Source organism: Narcine bancroftii, chromosome 1, assembly GCF_036971445.1.
Source record: "Narcine bancroftii isolate sNarBan1 chromosome 1, sNarBan1.hap1, whole genome shotgun sequence".
Taxonomy (NCBI): Eukaryota; Metazoa; Chordata; class Chondrichthyes; order Torpediniformes; family Narcinidae; genus Narcine; species Narcine bancroftii.
The window spans coordinates 424,503,991-424,516,307 of record NC_091469.1 but is presented as its reverse complement, the minus strand read 5'-3'; the positions used below and the strand labels follow the sequence as shown (position 1 = coordinate 424,516,307).

General features: G+C 38.1%; 1 protein-coding gene across 1 annotated transcript in view; it reads left to right on the top strand.

Annotated features, from left to right (window-relative positions):
- kdsr (3-ketodihydrosphingosine reductase) overlaps window positions 1-8,434 on the top strand; it is a 45,189-nt gene extending 36,755 nt beyond the window's left edge. The window contains exons 9-10 of the mRNA XM_069931003.1: window positions 1,153-1,254; window positions 4,151-8,434. Of these exons, the coding sequence (XP_069787104.1) occupies window positions 1,153-1,254; window positions 4,151-4,270 (222 nt within the window). The 3' untranslated portion in view covers window positions 4,271-8,434. The remainder of the gene's footprint in view (window positions 1-1,152; window positions 1,255-4,150) is intronic.
- Window positions 8,435-12,317: the final 3,883 nt, after the last annotated feature.

Sequence of the window (12,317 nt, the reverse complement as noted above, 5' to 3'; positions counted from 1 at the left end):
ATGGCATTAACATAGATCTCTCTCGCCTCTCTTCTCTCTCTTATTTTCTTATCTCCTTCCACGTATGACCTCTTGTTGGTGGACCTGTGCCCTTTTTTCTCTCCTCCTCCTCTTTTACCCCCCACCCTTCCCAACCCATCTTTATAGCATATTCTTCCCGTCAATTTTTATCTACTCCATGACCTCTATCATCCTTGGCTTTGCTGATATTTTATCTAGTCTGGGTACATATTTACAGAAGATGACCACAGCACTGAACCAGAGATCGGGAAATAACTATGATTGTGACCGGATTGATCAGATTTTATAATTGACAAATTTGGAAAAAATCAGGTTTAAGTGACTTGATCTATTTTATCTTGAAACTGGCAATTCCTGCACAACTTTACAAAGGGAATAATTATTGCTACCTTGATCAAATGATTGAAAATATCATAGAGCAAAAATGCAACCAGACAAAATATAACTTAATTCTTATTGGTTCTTCCCTCAGTTACAAACAATCATAATCATTGTATCTGAATATACAATGTGCAGTAATTTGGACTTTGTTGCTGTATGTTATTTGACTTTGTGATGAATTCCTAAACCATGGATGTGATTTTTGTAATGGAACAATATTAATGATCTATATTAAGGATTGTATAAAACAATGATGTGATTGATGTTATTCAGTTTAAAATCATCAATATAAAGGGAGTGCAGGATTGCTGTACGAGGAGAGATATTTATACTTGTTGTTCAGACAAGAGGGATCTATAAAATTCTATTAGGACTACTCAAATGATTTGGGGTGGATATTCTTGAAAGCTGTTAGATCCAACCCCAGGATCACAGGCTTGAGTTACAGGGTATTAATTTTGAGAAGTTGTGATGAAATATCTTCAACCAGAAGGTGGTGAACTAGAAGGAAGGTCAAGTAATTAATTACCCTCTTCCTGAGTATAGATAAATGTTAAAGGGATAAAGGACTTTCAGAAAAAGGTGGAATAGAGGACCGAAATAGATGATGAGCCATGATTATATTGAATAGTGAAGAAAGCCCAAAGAACTAAATGACCTACTTCATTTTATGTTTCTAAATTTATCATAGAAAAAGATCTATTGTTGAATACAACAATTGTAATTGTATTTTTTTACTTCACTAAATAGCAAGGAAACTTTAACAGTTCAATTGGTTCTGATGGATACATGTTATCTTCTCTCACTTGTGGTATGTCACCTGTAACCACTATTACAGAAGGTCTTCAGCAGGTTTGTGAATACTTTTTCTTACATATTTTTCTGATAACTTTTAAATATAATTGAGGATCATGCATTAGAAATCCCCATGGTATAATATCTTTCCAGCAATATTTTTTGGAAGTCCCCTTGATTAAAGTTGTCTTCTTTTAGCAGATCCTTGGGTTTGAGGATGACTAAGTTCCATCCCAGTTCTCCCAGGTTCTGAGGTGGTTGACCAAGCTAATGTAACAGGTTGGGCAGGAAATGCTTGGAATGTCAGTTGTGTAGGAAGCTTAGGAGGTGATGGTCCCCCATCGCTCTTCATGTTGGAGTTCTGAATGCTCCCAACAATGAATCTTGAGGTCATGTTGCTGAATACTGCTTCATTTTGGGCAGATGAGCAGGGATTCGCACAAGTCTAAAGAATTGTGCACTTTTTCAAGGATGTTTGGGAAGATTACTTATTATGTACTGTGAAGGAGTATGGAGTAAATGGCCTGTTTAAGGAGTCTGATGTCAAGTGAAGCTGGCAAAATTAAACCCTCCATGCTCCTGACGTTTTATTCATTACTATTGAGGCCCATATCTTTTTTTTTTGCTTTGTTTATGGAAAGAAAACCAACCATTACAGTGTTGTATCAATGAAGTATTCAGTAAATCTGTTGTAATACCTTGAGAGAGACAGGCTTCAAACATCTTGGGACCTGTTTTCTAGAGTCATAAAGTTATGCATCACAGAGCCTGATCCTTCAGCAGCGAAGCAGAAGTTGAAATGTACTACAGATACATGATCCTTTATTCAGACATCTAAAATCCGGAAAGCTCCAAAATCCAGCAAGTGGGGAGAGAGATGGCAGCGCGAGTTGGGCGGGCGAGGGGGGGAGATGGCCGGGAGACCACCAGCGCGAGTCGGCGGTCGAGGAGGGGGAGACCAGCAATGCGAGTCAGGCCGGCTGTGGGGGGAGATGGTAGGACGACTGGAATGGGTGGGGGTGGATGTGGCAGCACAATTCGGGTGGGCTTAAATCTGGAAAAATCCGAAATTCAGAACATACTCTTTCCCCATTGGTTCTCGATAAAGGATCGTGTACCTGTACTTCGGAATTTGATTCTTGTTCCTCTGATAACAAAGGTGGCAAATTGGTTCACATCATTGCATGAATTTTTAACAGTCCAATTAGTAGAAAGTTTAATCAAATGTAATTTTATTATGATGACTAATGGGATTGTGTTTAAAATTAAGGCCTTGCAGAGAATCTCTGAACCTAAACAGATGTGATTTGTTCACCAAATTGGAGATCTTTGCAAGCTGCAAAGTTGCTGTCTCTCATTTTATCTTTGGTCACCTCTGCAGGTTCTTAATAACCTGCGAGATGAAGCAGATTGGTACAATCAAAAATATCAGTAGGATTTGCCAATTTGTAGTTTTTGGTTTCAAGATTTAGACTTAAATCATTACCAATACAAGTCTACTGGCAATAGGCTTAACTATAAAACTGCAATAATCTGTGTTTCATCTCTTCACAAATTCCAGTAGTTCCACATCTGATATACCTGGTGCTACCATGGAACTCACTGGTCTGAGTTCCAGCATTCCATGAAACTCACTGGGTTCATGGAAAATGTATAAAATGTTTTGGTAGATTCATAGGTATAACATTCAATAGTTCAGAAAATCTGCTCGTCTGGGTGCACTCAACTCGCAAGCAAGCAGGGTTAACAATAATCATAATCTGATCTCCGGAGGTTTCAAAGAACATTGTGTGTGTTTTTCCCAAGCTGTCTCTTTCTGTCCATGCATGCTCTCTTTCTGACCACAAATGTATGTTTTTTCTCTTTAATCTTCAATGCAAAACTAACTTATCCTTGGCTGTTTCAGAAAAGGATTTTGGCTTTTTTATATGCTTTATTTCTTTACCTTTTGAGCTCTTCATTATGATTCTTGTTTGTAGTATGGGTCTACACACTTGCAACATTGCTTTTTGTCTGCCATACATAGTGGTGAATGTCTGCCAAGCTACCTGTCTCCCCTCTAGCAAGCCTTGCTGTATTAACATTGGCTGTGCATTATCTCTACTGTTAAGGACACTCCCCTTGGTTATAACTGTGTATGCATCTATTGTCTTTCATTATTGTACCGTGAGTTTCTGCTAATAAAAGCCATGATTATTGTTTGACCACATCGTCTTTGTCTACTTCAACTGGCACTTCAAGTACCTTGTGTGATATTTTATCTTTTGTGTTTATAGGGGTTTCCCTTAGGCATTGACTTGTCTGGGCTTGTCTCTGAAGCTTCACATTTATCAACAACAATGAATTGTCACCAACATCATTTACATTAATTATCATGGTTGCTGAAATTTTATTCTTCAATTCTGCTTCTTCCACCCACCTCCACTTAGAGTTTCTATCAACCACATTTTCCTTATTGCATTTACTCTATATGCAAGTTTTATGTATTATCTCTTTACCTTGTTCATGAAGAAGGGTGTGTATCTAATTTAGGGTTCAAGATATTGATTCTCATGGGAGTAGACATTATGTCCATTTATGCCTCCTGTAATATTTAACATAGTAGCTAAACTATATTAATTCTTTTCTCCTGTTTGTCATAACAATCCTTGATTCCTCTGCTTAATTATTCAGTATAATAATTCTTTTTAAATTTGGCAGCTTGCATGTTGGTGAAACATATCAATCAGCCTGTCAGATTTGGGTATGATTTCATTTACACTTTATTCTCCATTCCTGATGTTAGACAATTTGTTTTGATTGTTTTCCTTTGGGAATCCAAGCACTTTGTTTGGGTGGAAAAAGATGAAAATTGCAATCTTTTATAATTTGTTCAGAACATCATGCAGGAGTTGCATAAATGCAATGTAAATGTTACATTGGCGTAATGCTGGATTTTTTTTTTGTTCTTCAGATCTTTACCATGGGGCTTTTCCGTACAATTGCTCTTTTTTATTTGGGAAGTTTCGACAGCATTGTACGCCGCTGTATGATGCAGAAAATAAATAAAGATGGTTTGGAAAAGAATGATTGATCTCCATTTGATTTGGAGCCCAGGGATCAGACTTTTAAAACTGAATGATTGCAGGCAATGCTTAGGTGAACAATAATTTTAATCCTTGGTTCAATGGTACAAGGCATTGGTTGTGGATGTTGGCAAAATAATTCCAGAAGATAGTTTTACGGACCTGAAGCTTAAAGTGGGAATTTTCACATAATTTATCACCCGAGTATGGACTGGCAGAACTGCAATTGAAAGATTACAAATGATCATTTGTCTATTTTTAATGTATTGTCTGATACAAGCTATTTTTGTATGTGATCAACTTCTCCCCTCCCTTAATTAAAGTGTCTTTAATTTCATTTCTGTAATATTTGCATTCAGTGTTCCATTGGAATTAGCAAAAGAATGCAAATTTATATTTGCTTCTTGTCTTTCAGATTGTTCATCTAGCTTTAATATTCTATCACAATTAAAAGTGACTCCTTTTTCTTTCATTTCAAAGTTTAAATGTGGTTGTAATTTTGAAATATCAGTTTCTTCATTGTCCATTAGGAGACACTCTAATCATCCAGCTGTGATCCCCGATAATGTATTCAATCAATTGCCTGATGAAACAAGTAATGGAAGTTTGGCACCATGACAATATAACTTGAAATTGAGATTCAATAAGCAGCACTTGTTGCATAAACAATGGAATAAATTGCAGTTACTTCTTTCCTATCAGATGGTGGTTATGATGCATCAGCCCAAATTGCTAAATAAGTAATTTTTTGTCTTTATTGTTAAGTTCCTTGGTCACTTAAAATAAAAAAAATCCTGCGATTATAAGCAAAAAGAAAATCCTGAAACAATGTTCTAGGATCTTATGCATCTGTTTAAATTGTAGATTTGTTTATCTTTTCAATCTCATTAAAAAAATAAATTCTAATAAAGGATAGCAGCAACAGTGCTGTACTGGCATCTTGGAACTCAGATTTAAAGCCACAACTTCTGGCTTGAATGCTGCTGCTAGATCAAAGATCAAAGAAGACCACCTTAGAAACTTGCAGCAGTTTTAACGGATTCGACAGTAGTTAAATTGTTTGATTTTAAAATTTAGTCTGTTAGTTCTATTAGATCAGCTCATTTATCAGTAATATATTTTAACTCTATTCTTATTTACTGTATTCAAGACTATGATCTAGATTTTACAGAACCTGAGTCTAAAACAATACATTTTGTAAACCATAGTTTCGAACTTGCTATGACAAGATGATGACCCTGAAGTTATCCAAATTATGTAAATTTTGCATAAGCTTAGACATTTGTTTTGCAATTTTAAAAATTCTGCTGTATTTCACTTGTGTCGTAGCACAGGCTCTCTGGAACATCTGTCCGCAGAGACGCCCACAAACCAACTTCAAGACTAGTTCTTCAAAATGGGGCTTTAATGGAACCCTGTTCATTTTGTTTTTAGCTCATTCTATTTTCTGAGCTGTTGACTTGAAGTTGTTTGCAGCGTGTTTAATCTGACCACAATACGCAGTGTAAATGAACCCTGTGCCTCACTAGTATTAAACCTTTCAATGTTTTTTCAGTGCTGAGTCACTTGGATATTGAGTTGTTGGAATAATTATTTCATTGTACCAACAATTTAATTGGTTTATACTGGACAATTATATTTTTTTTAACTCTTCCCATTTATTTTCCACTCTTGAGTATAGGTAGTTGTGGGCCTGGGGCCTAAGAACTGTAAATACGGTGGTTAACTACATGAAAGATGGTGCTGATGAAAGAGCAGCATGGATTTTCACATCAATTAATTTTGAAGTCAGTATGATTCTAGACCATTTGATAAACGTACTCCTGCACGGCTTCCCAGCAAGTCTATTCCTGGAATTTGACTCAGTGACTTTAAAGCAGTGGTTTTCAAACATTTCCATCGTTTTCTTTTGAAATGAAGAATCGGTTGTTTTTCTGGTTGTTGAATAATCTCATAACCTAGTGAAACACGAAAGACAAAAGATGCTGTGATTGTAGTAAAAACACTCTAAAATGGTGGAGGAACTCAGCTGGTCTTTTCAGCATCCATAAACAGCAAAGATATATCGCCAGTGTTTCAGTCCTGAGCCTTTGTTCAAGGAATAAGCAGAATGAGTTAGAAGCAGGAAATCTCAGAAGTCAGACAATGCTGCCTGGGGGAGGAATCCAGACCAACAAAAGGCGTTATTTGCGTATGATAAGGGAGGAGGTAAGAATGTATCATGTCTGTGCAAAAGGAGATATTGAAGGGAGAGGGAGAAGGAAGTGATGGGGGAGCGGTTGAACAAAAACCAGAGAAGTGATATTAATGGCATTCAATCTTTGTTAGATTCTCGTTTTAAGTAAGGAACTTTTAAATATTTTGCTCCTTAAACAGAAATATTAAGACTATTAAAGAGACAACTGGCAGAAAAGGGAATGCTGACCAAACTGGTTTTCTGGGCCAGTCCCATTTGCCTGCATTTGCTCCATATTTTTGATGTGCCCTTCCTGACCATGTATCTTGATTTGTTTCTGCATAAATTTAAGATTAATTATAATTTTTATTTAGAATATTGTGGTGGAAGGTTTGACTTTGCACTTTATATTCATTCAGCAACAAGTTTAATAACAAAAGTTTTAATTATTACATTGTGCACTAAAACATTAAATATACCAGCTTGTTCGCATGTACTTAATTTCACTATACTTAATTCTGTAATTTAAAAGAAGCTATCCCAAATAATAGCACTTTGAATATTGGTAAATGCCATCCTGGATATGATACAAGTTTGCTTCATCCATATAATATTTGCAATAGAATAAATTTAAATGGCAAAGTAGCAACCTTTAGTTCCTCATTGCAATCATTCCCAAATTGCATCTAAATAAATGCCTATATTTGTTAAACCATTCAATGATTAATGTTTTCTCAAACCTTTTTTCTATGCTGGGAATTATTTGACCTGCAACTTGGATATTTTGAAAATTTCTTCCAGATATTGTAAATGTTTCAAATTAAAAGGGATTTTATATTTGGTTATGTTACTGATACAAATGTTTTCTCATTCCTTTTCTAAAGCCATGAGCATTGCTTGTGAAGGAAGCTGAATTTATGTTACTGCATGTAGTTTTGTTCACATTGGCCTTGTAAAATATATATAGAATCATGCATTTTGTATGGAAACTTCATGTCTAACGAGCATATATTTTCTATTGATGCTACATTTGAAAATATAACTTTTTTTCTCTTTGATACATTAGATATTTTCCTTTTGAAGTTGAATTTTTCAAAGTAATTTTGCCAGTCCACGGAGATGTATTTAGATTTGGATGCACACTTGGTGCTTTCTCCACTGTGAAAGGAGAGAAGAAAAGGGGTTTTACAGTATGCAACATTTATGTACAGATTTTTTAAATTAAATTATATTGCTGCAAAATGGAAAGGAGAGTGGCAATGATTATGTAACTGTGCCTGGTGATATAATACTAATACTATAGGATTTGCATTGACCTCACAATTACTGTAAACCAGGGGTCCTGATTTTTCTGTGCCTGTCATAAACTTATTTTCTCTCCCTTGTGTTACTGTGTTATGGCATGTTTGATCTCAAGGCTCTATGCTGTGCACTACCAGGTATGATAGTACACTACACTTTTTTTCCTTCCTCAGAGGCTCTGGGAGTGAACCTCCGCCAGAGAAGAGATGAAGAGGGAGGAGGTATACTTAAGCCCCTTTGCTCCATTATCTTCATGTACCAACTCCACTTTGGCTCCCATACACTTGCATATTTTTAAAATGCATTCAGTGGTATAAAATAGCAGTTAGTTCTGATGGTTAGGATTCCAAGAGAAATCCCAAGCAAAAAATCTTAGCTTCTTCAGACTTCAATGGTAACTGTCAGTTACCCTGAATATTTTTTTTATTCTAAAATTAACTTTTATTCAGTCTTGTTGGTAATCTTTTTTTCAGATATTTACTGCTAATGGTATTTTTGACTGTTTGGATTAAAACCTTGGATTTCCATAATCTTATGCTAATTTATTTGATTAGGTTTGCCTCTAAAACTTGCCTGTTAATTCTGTAATTGCTATTTGTGCTTGGCACAGGCATTTAATGTTTTCACCTGTTCAAGTTCAAATCATCTGTCTTTGTCACAAAGTCTATTAAAATATTTATTCTTGCACTTCGAATTTTTGGCATGTCATTTCCTCTTTGGGCTTGAATTTCATGATTCATTGTCAAGGATATAGTGGTTATATATCAAACTACAGTACAAGTTCACAGCTTTCATTGATTTCATAATGTTTTTCTCCGAAGACATTTGTTTGTTTGAACTGCTCTTTGCATTGGACACTGGTAAAACTATTATTTTTTTGTTGGTATAATTTTGTCAAGTGCTTCAATCTATAGCCACTCAGTTAAAACATGATGGAGGTAGTGGGTAGGGGAAGAGGAAGGATTTGACTCCTCACTCTTAGAAGGAGCTATCCAATTGGTCTCAAACCCCTGTAGATTGTTCCTTTTTGAAGGAATAATTATGAATATTTAATCTAATCATCATCTCGTGCTTTCCACATCTGTTTAATTTTGATTCCTCTTGATTTCTGGTTCCAACCAATTAACAAGTTCACATTTATGGAAACTGTTGCCCTGTGCAGTCCTTCAAGGTTGAGAGGGATTTGCTTCCACACCAATTTTTGGACTCTGGGATGATGAGGCCAAGGTGGAAGTGCAGACGCTTCCACAAATGGTCCAGGAGGTCCTCGTGGGGCAGGCAGTAACGGTTATAAATTTTTATGCATTCAACACAGTAACAGGCCCACAACCCCATGCAGCCCAAATACATCAATTGTTATTGGAGGGCAGGAGCACCTGAAGAAATCCCACCTGGTCAATGTGGAGGACTTAAAAACTCCTTACAGACAGCGCTGGATTCTAACTCTGGTCGCAGGCACTGTAGTCACTGCACAAACTGCTATACTGTCTGCTTCCTAACTTGATTTTGATTCCATTGTTGACAATTGGACCCAAGAACGTCAATACCTTCCTTAATGCCCATTTACCAGTTTCAGTAATCATGCTCCCTAGAATTGGAGGGGAAGTTATTTTTAAGCTGTCTCAACCTTTGTTTCTTGCCTCTGATGGTGATTTCTTGTAATAGAAGCCTTGAATTGTCTGTGTTCTGGAAGTGTGTTATCAGACAAAAGAAGAAATGGCTTTCCCAATATGCCAGCTAATGGAATGTAATCTGCCTCGATGCTGGTATGGAAGAGAATATCATTATATCGATGTTAATTAATCTGAAGTATTTTGCAGTATTGGCATTGGGTGCATCCAATCTTAAGATGTGTTAAAAGCATACATGGGGGCAGGGATCACTATTAGCTAGTAGACCTTGTGCCAGACTGAAGTTGAGCTGTTCAAACACCCTTTTCCTCAATCAAGAAAAGGGGTGTGCTGGAATATTGCGATCATAGTAAATTTCATCATCAATACCTATCTTTATAATGGATTGGTTGCTGACAAATGGGTAGTGGTCTTCCCATAAAAATTTGTGCGGGCAAGAATGAGTGGAGACTTGGCCTTTCTGAGTTGACAGCTGCAGAGGCCAGTTACCTAAACAAGCTGAAATGTTAAATTATGTTTTGAGCACAACTTCAAGCTTTTTTGCTAAAGTATTGTGTAATGATAGTGATCATGTTTGCATGGCTGCTAGCAAGGCCTTGATTATAGTTCCTGTTTGATTAGACTTGGCTGCCAGCAGGGGGCTAACACAGAGTATGCAAGATCTGTAATGGAGGCTTACAGCCCCATGGCATGCCTCATATGCTGTTTACATCAACTTTAAAGAACTTTTTCCTTCATCCATGTGTTGTCTAAGAACTCACACATGAATGCAAGATTAAACATTTTGGAAAGGTGGGGGGTCACCACCTCCCCCCCCCCCCACCTCCCCTGCCACCACCATGATTTAGTATATTTTTTTTATTAAATCTGTCCATAATTTAGTTCTTCAACCAAACAACCATGGCTTTTTCCTCAGAAATTATCCAATCAGTTCTAATTTCTCATTGCTGGGTTGTGCTTTTAAAACCCAAGATGCCAAAAAATAATGCAATATTGCCCTGGTCTTGTCGTCAATGAAAGTTGCTATAAACTTGTTTTGCACTAAATATACAGTATGCTTCAATTTGTGCTGTTCCATAAATTTGTGTACACTAATGTTTTCAGTGAACTTCTATTTAGTGTTAACCATCTCTTACAATGCAGATAGACCCTGACTTGTGATGTTCCAACTTACAATATTTTTAAGTTACAAATACTCTGTATTTTTAATTTGAGTTCCAATGTTTTCTCGCTCTTGCGATATGCGACACAGTGACTCTCTCCCTGGCTGCCCCTGCATTCAAATTCCTGACTGCGGGTCCTTGCGCTGGCTGCCCACACATCCACACTCCCAACGCCCTTGCCACCCTCACATCCGAGCTCCTGACTGCGGGTCCCCTCCCTGGCTGCCCGCGCATTTGATTCATACCATCCAACAATTAATCTTAGTGCAATGCTTCAAATATTCTTCAAGCATTTCAGCTGTGTACATTGCAGTGTAAATGGCTTTTGAATAAAGGTTTTCAGTATTTAAATAAAACAAAAGGTAGAGTGTAGTGGCTACTACGGTAGAGCTACTAAAGTAATACAAACACACACACCCAATTAGTCAACTCAAGACTGACTTTATTTGGGTTTTACAATCTTTTATACTCCACATGTCCCGGGCTCCATGGGACAAGGTGGGACATTGCTATTGAAATGCTTTCTATTCATGGGACTGGCGTTTAAATTGATCCTTGTGAGTGTCCTGCGTCTTCTGGCAGGATACTCAGCAGAACAACGTGCCGCTCTCCAGCATGCAGTACTGCTCTGTTAGGTGAGTATTCACCGGTTTGTTTATTTGTTTAGCCCGCAGAACCATGCCGGCGACAGTTCGTGACACTGCGCTCGCTTGGCCCGCCACATGGCTGCAACATCACCCCCAGAGTCATTGCCAGAAACTAAATCACCAGTTGCATGTGCCTTGGGTGGATGCCCACGTCATCTGGGCTGGGGGCATTAAATGGGTGAAGTGGGATCCACATGGGCAGGCTTGAGTCTGTCTGCACTAAACAGCTACGAATTCCCCCCACTGTCCCAAGTAAACACATCCCCATCCCTCTCACGCGGAAAGGGCCCTCAAATGGTCGTTATAACAGCGCTCCTGAGGCCTGTCTGCGTACAAAAACAAAATCAGCGTCCATGCTGTTTAGGGATTCCATACCATTTGGTAGGAATAGGTTTGCTGTTAGTGATACCACATTGAAGCTGCCTAAGGACATCCAGGTCAGAGTTGGTTGTGAAATGAATGCCCCCTGGAACTGTTAGGACCATACCATAATCCATCTCTGTAGATGATGCAGACATATCCTCCTTTGGGGCCGTGCGCTCTCCCAGTAGAACCCATGGCAACTCATCGACCCAGTTGGGACCAGTGAGTCAGGCCTTCAGTGCGGATTTTAGTTACCAGTGGAAATGTTCCACAATGCCATTGGACTGTGGATGGTATGCCATGGTGTGGTGCAGATGTGTGCCACAAAAGCATGCAAAGGCAGACCATAATGCAAAGGTGAATTATGCTCCACGGTCTCAAGTTATGTGCGTTGGGACACCAAATCTAGTGATCCAATTGATGATGAATGCCCTAGCAAATGTTTCAGTGTCACTGGGATGGCCTCTGGCCAGCACTGTTAGAATGTATCTCATATTTTGAGATACTGGCAATGGCCCGACCAGGTCTACATGCACTTGTTCAAACCTCCTGCGTACTGCTGGAAAAGGATGAAGAGGTGCTTTGGTGTGCCGCTGAATTTTGGCAGTCTGGCAGGAGGTACATTTACATGCCCATTGAGTTTCGTCTTTTTGTTAGTCCATGCCATATGTATTTATTTGACATGAGTTTGAATGATGTTCTGATGGACGGATGAGACAAGCCGTGTATCTGGTCAAAAAGGTGTCACCTCCATGATGCTGGAATCATTGGTC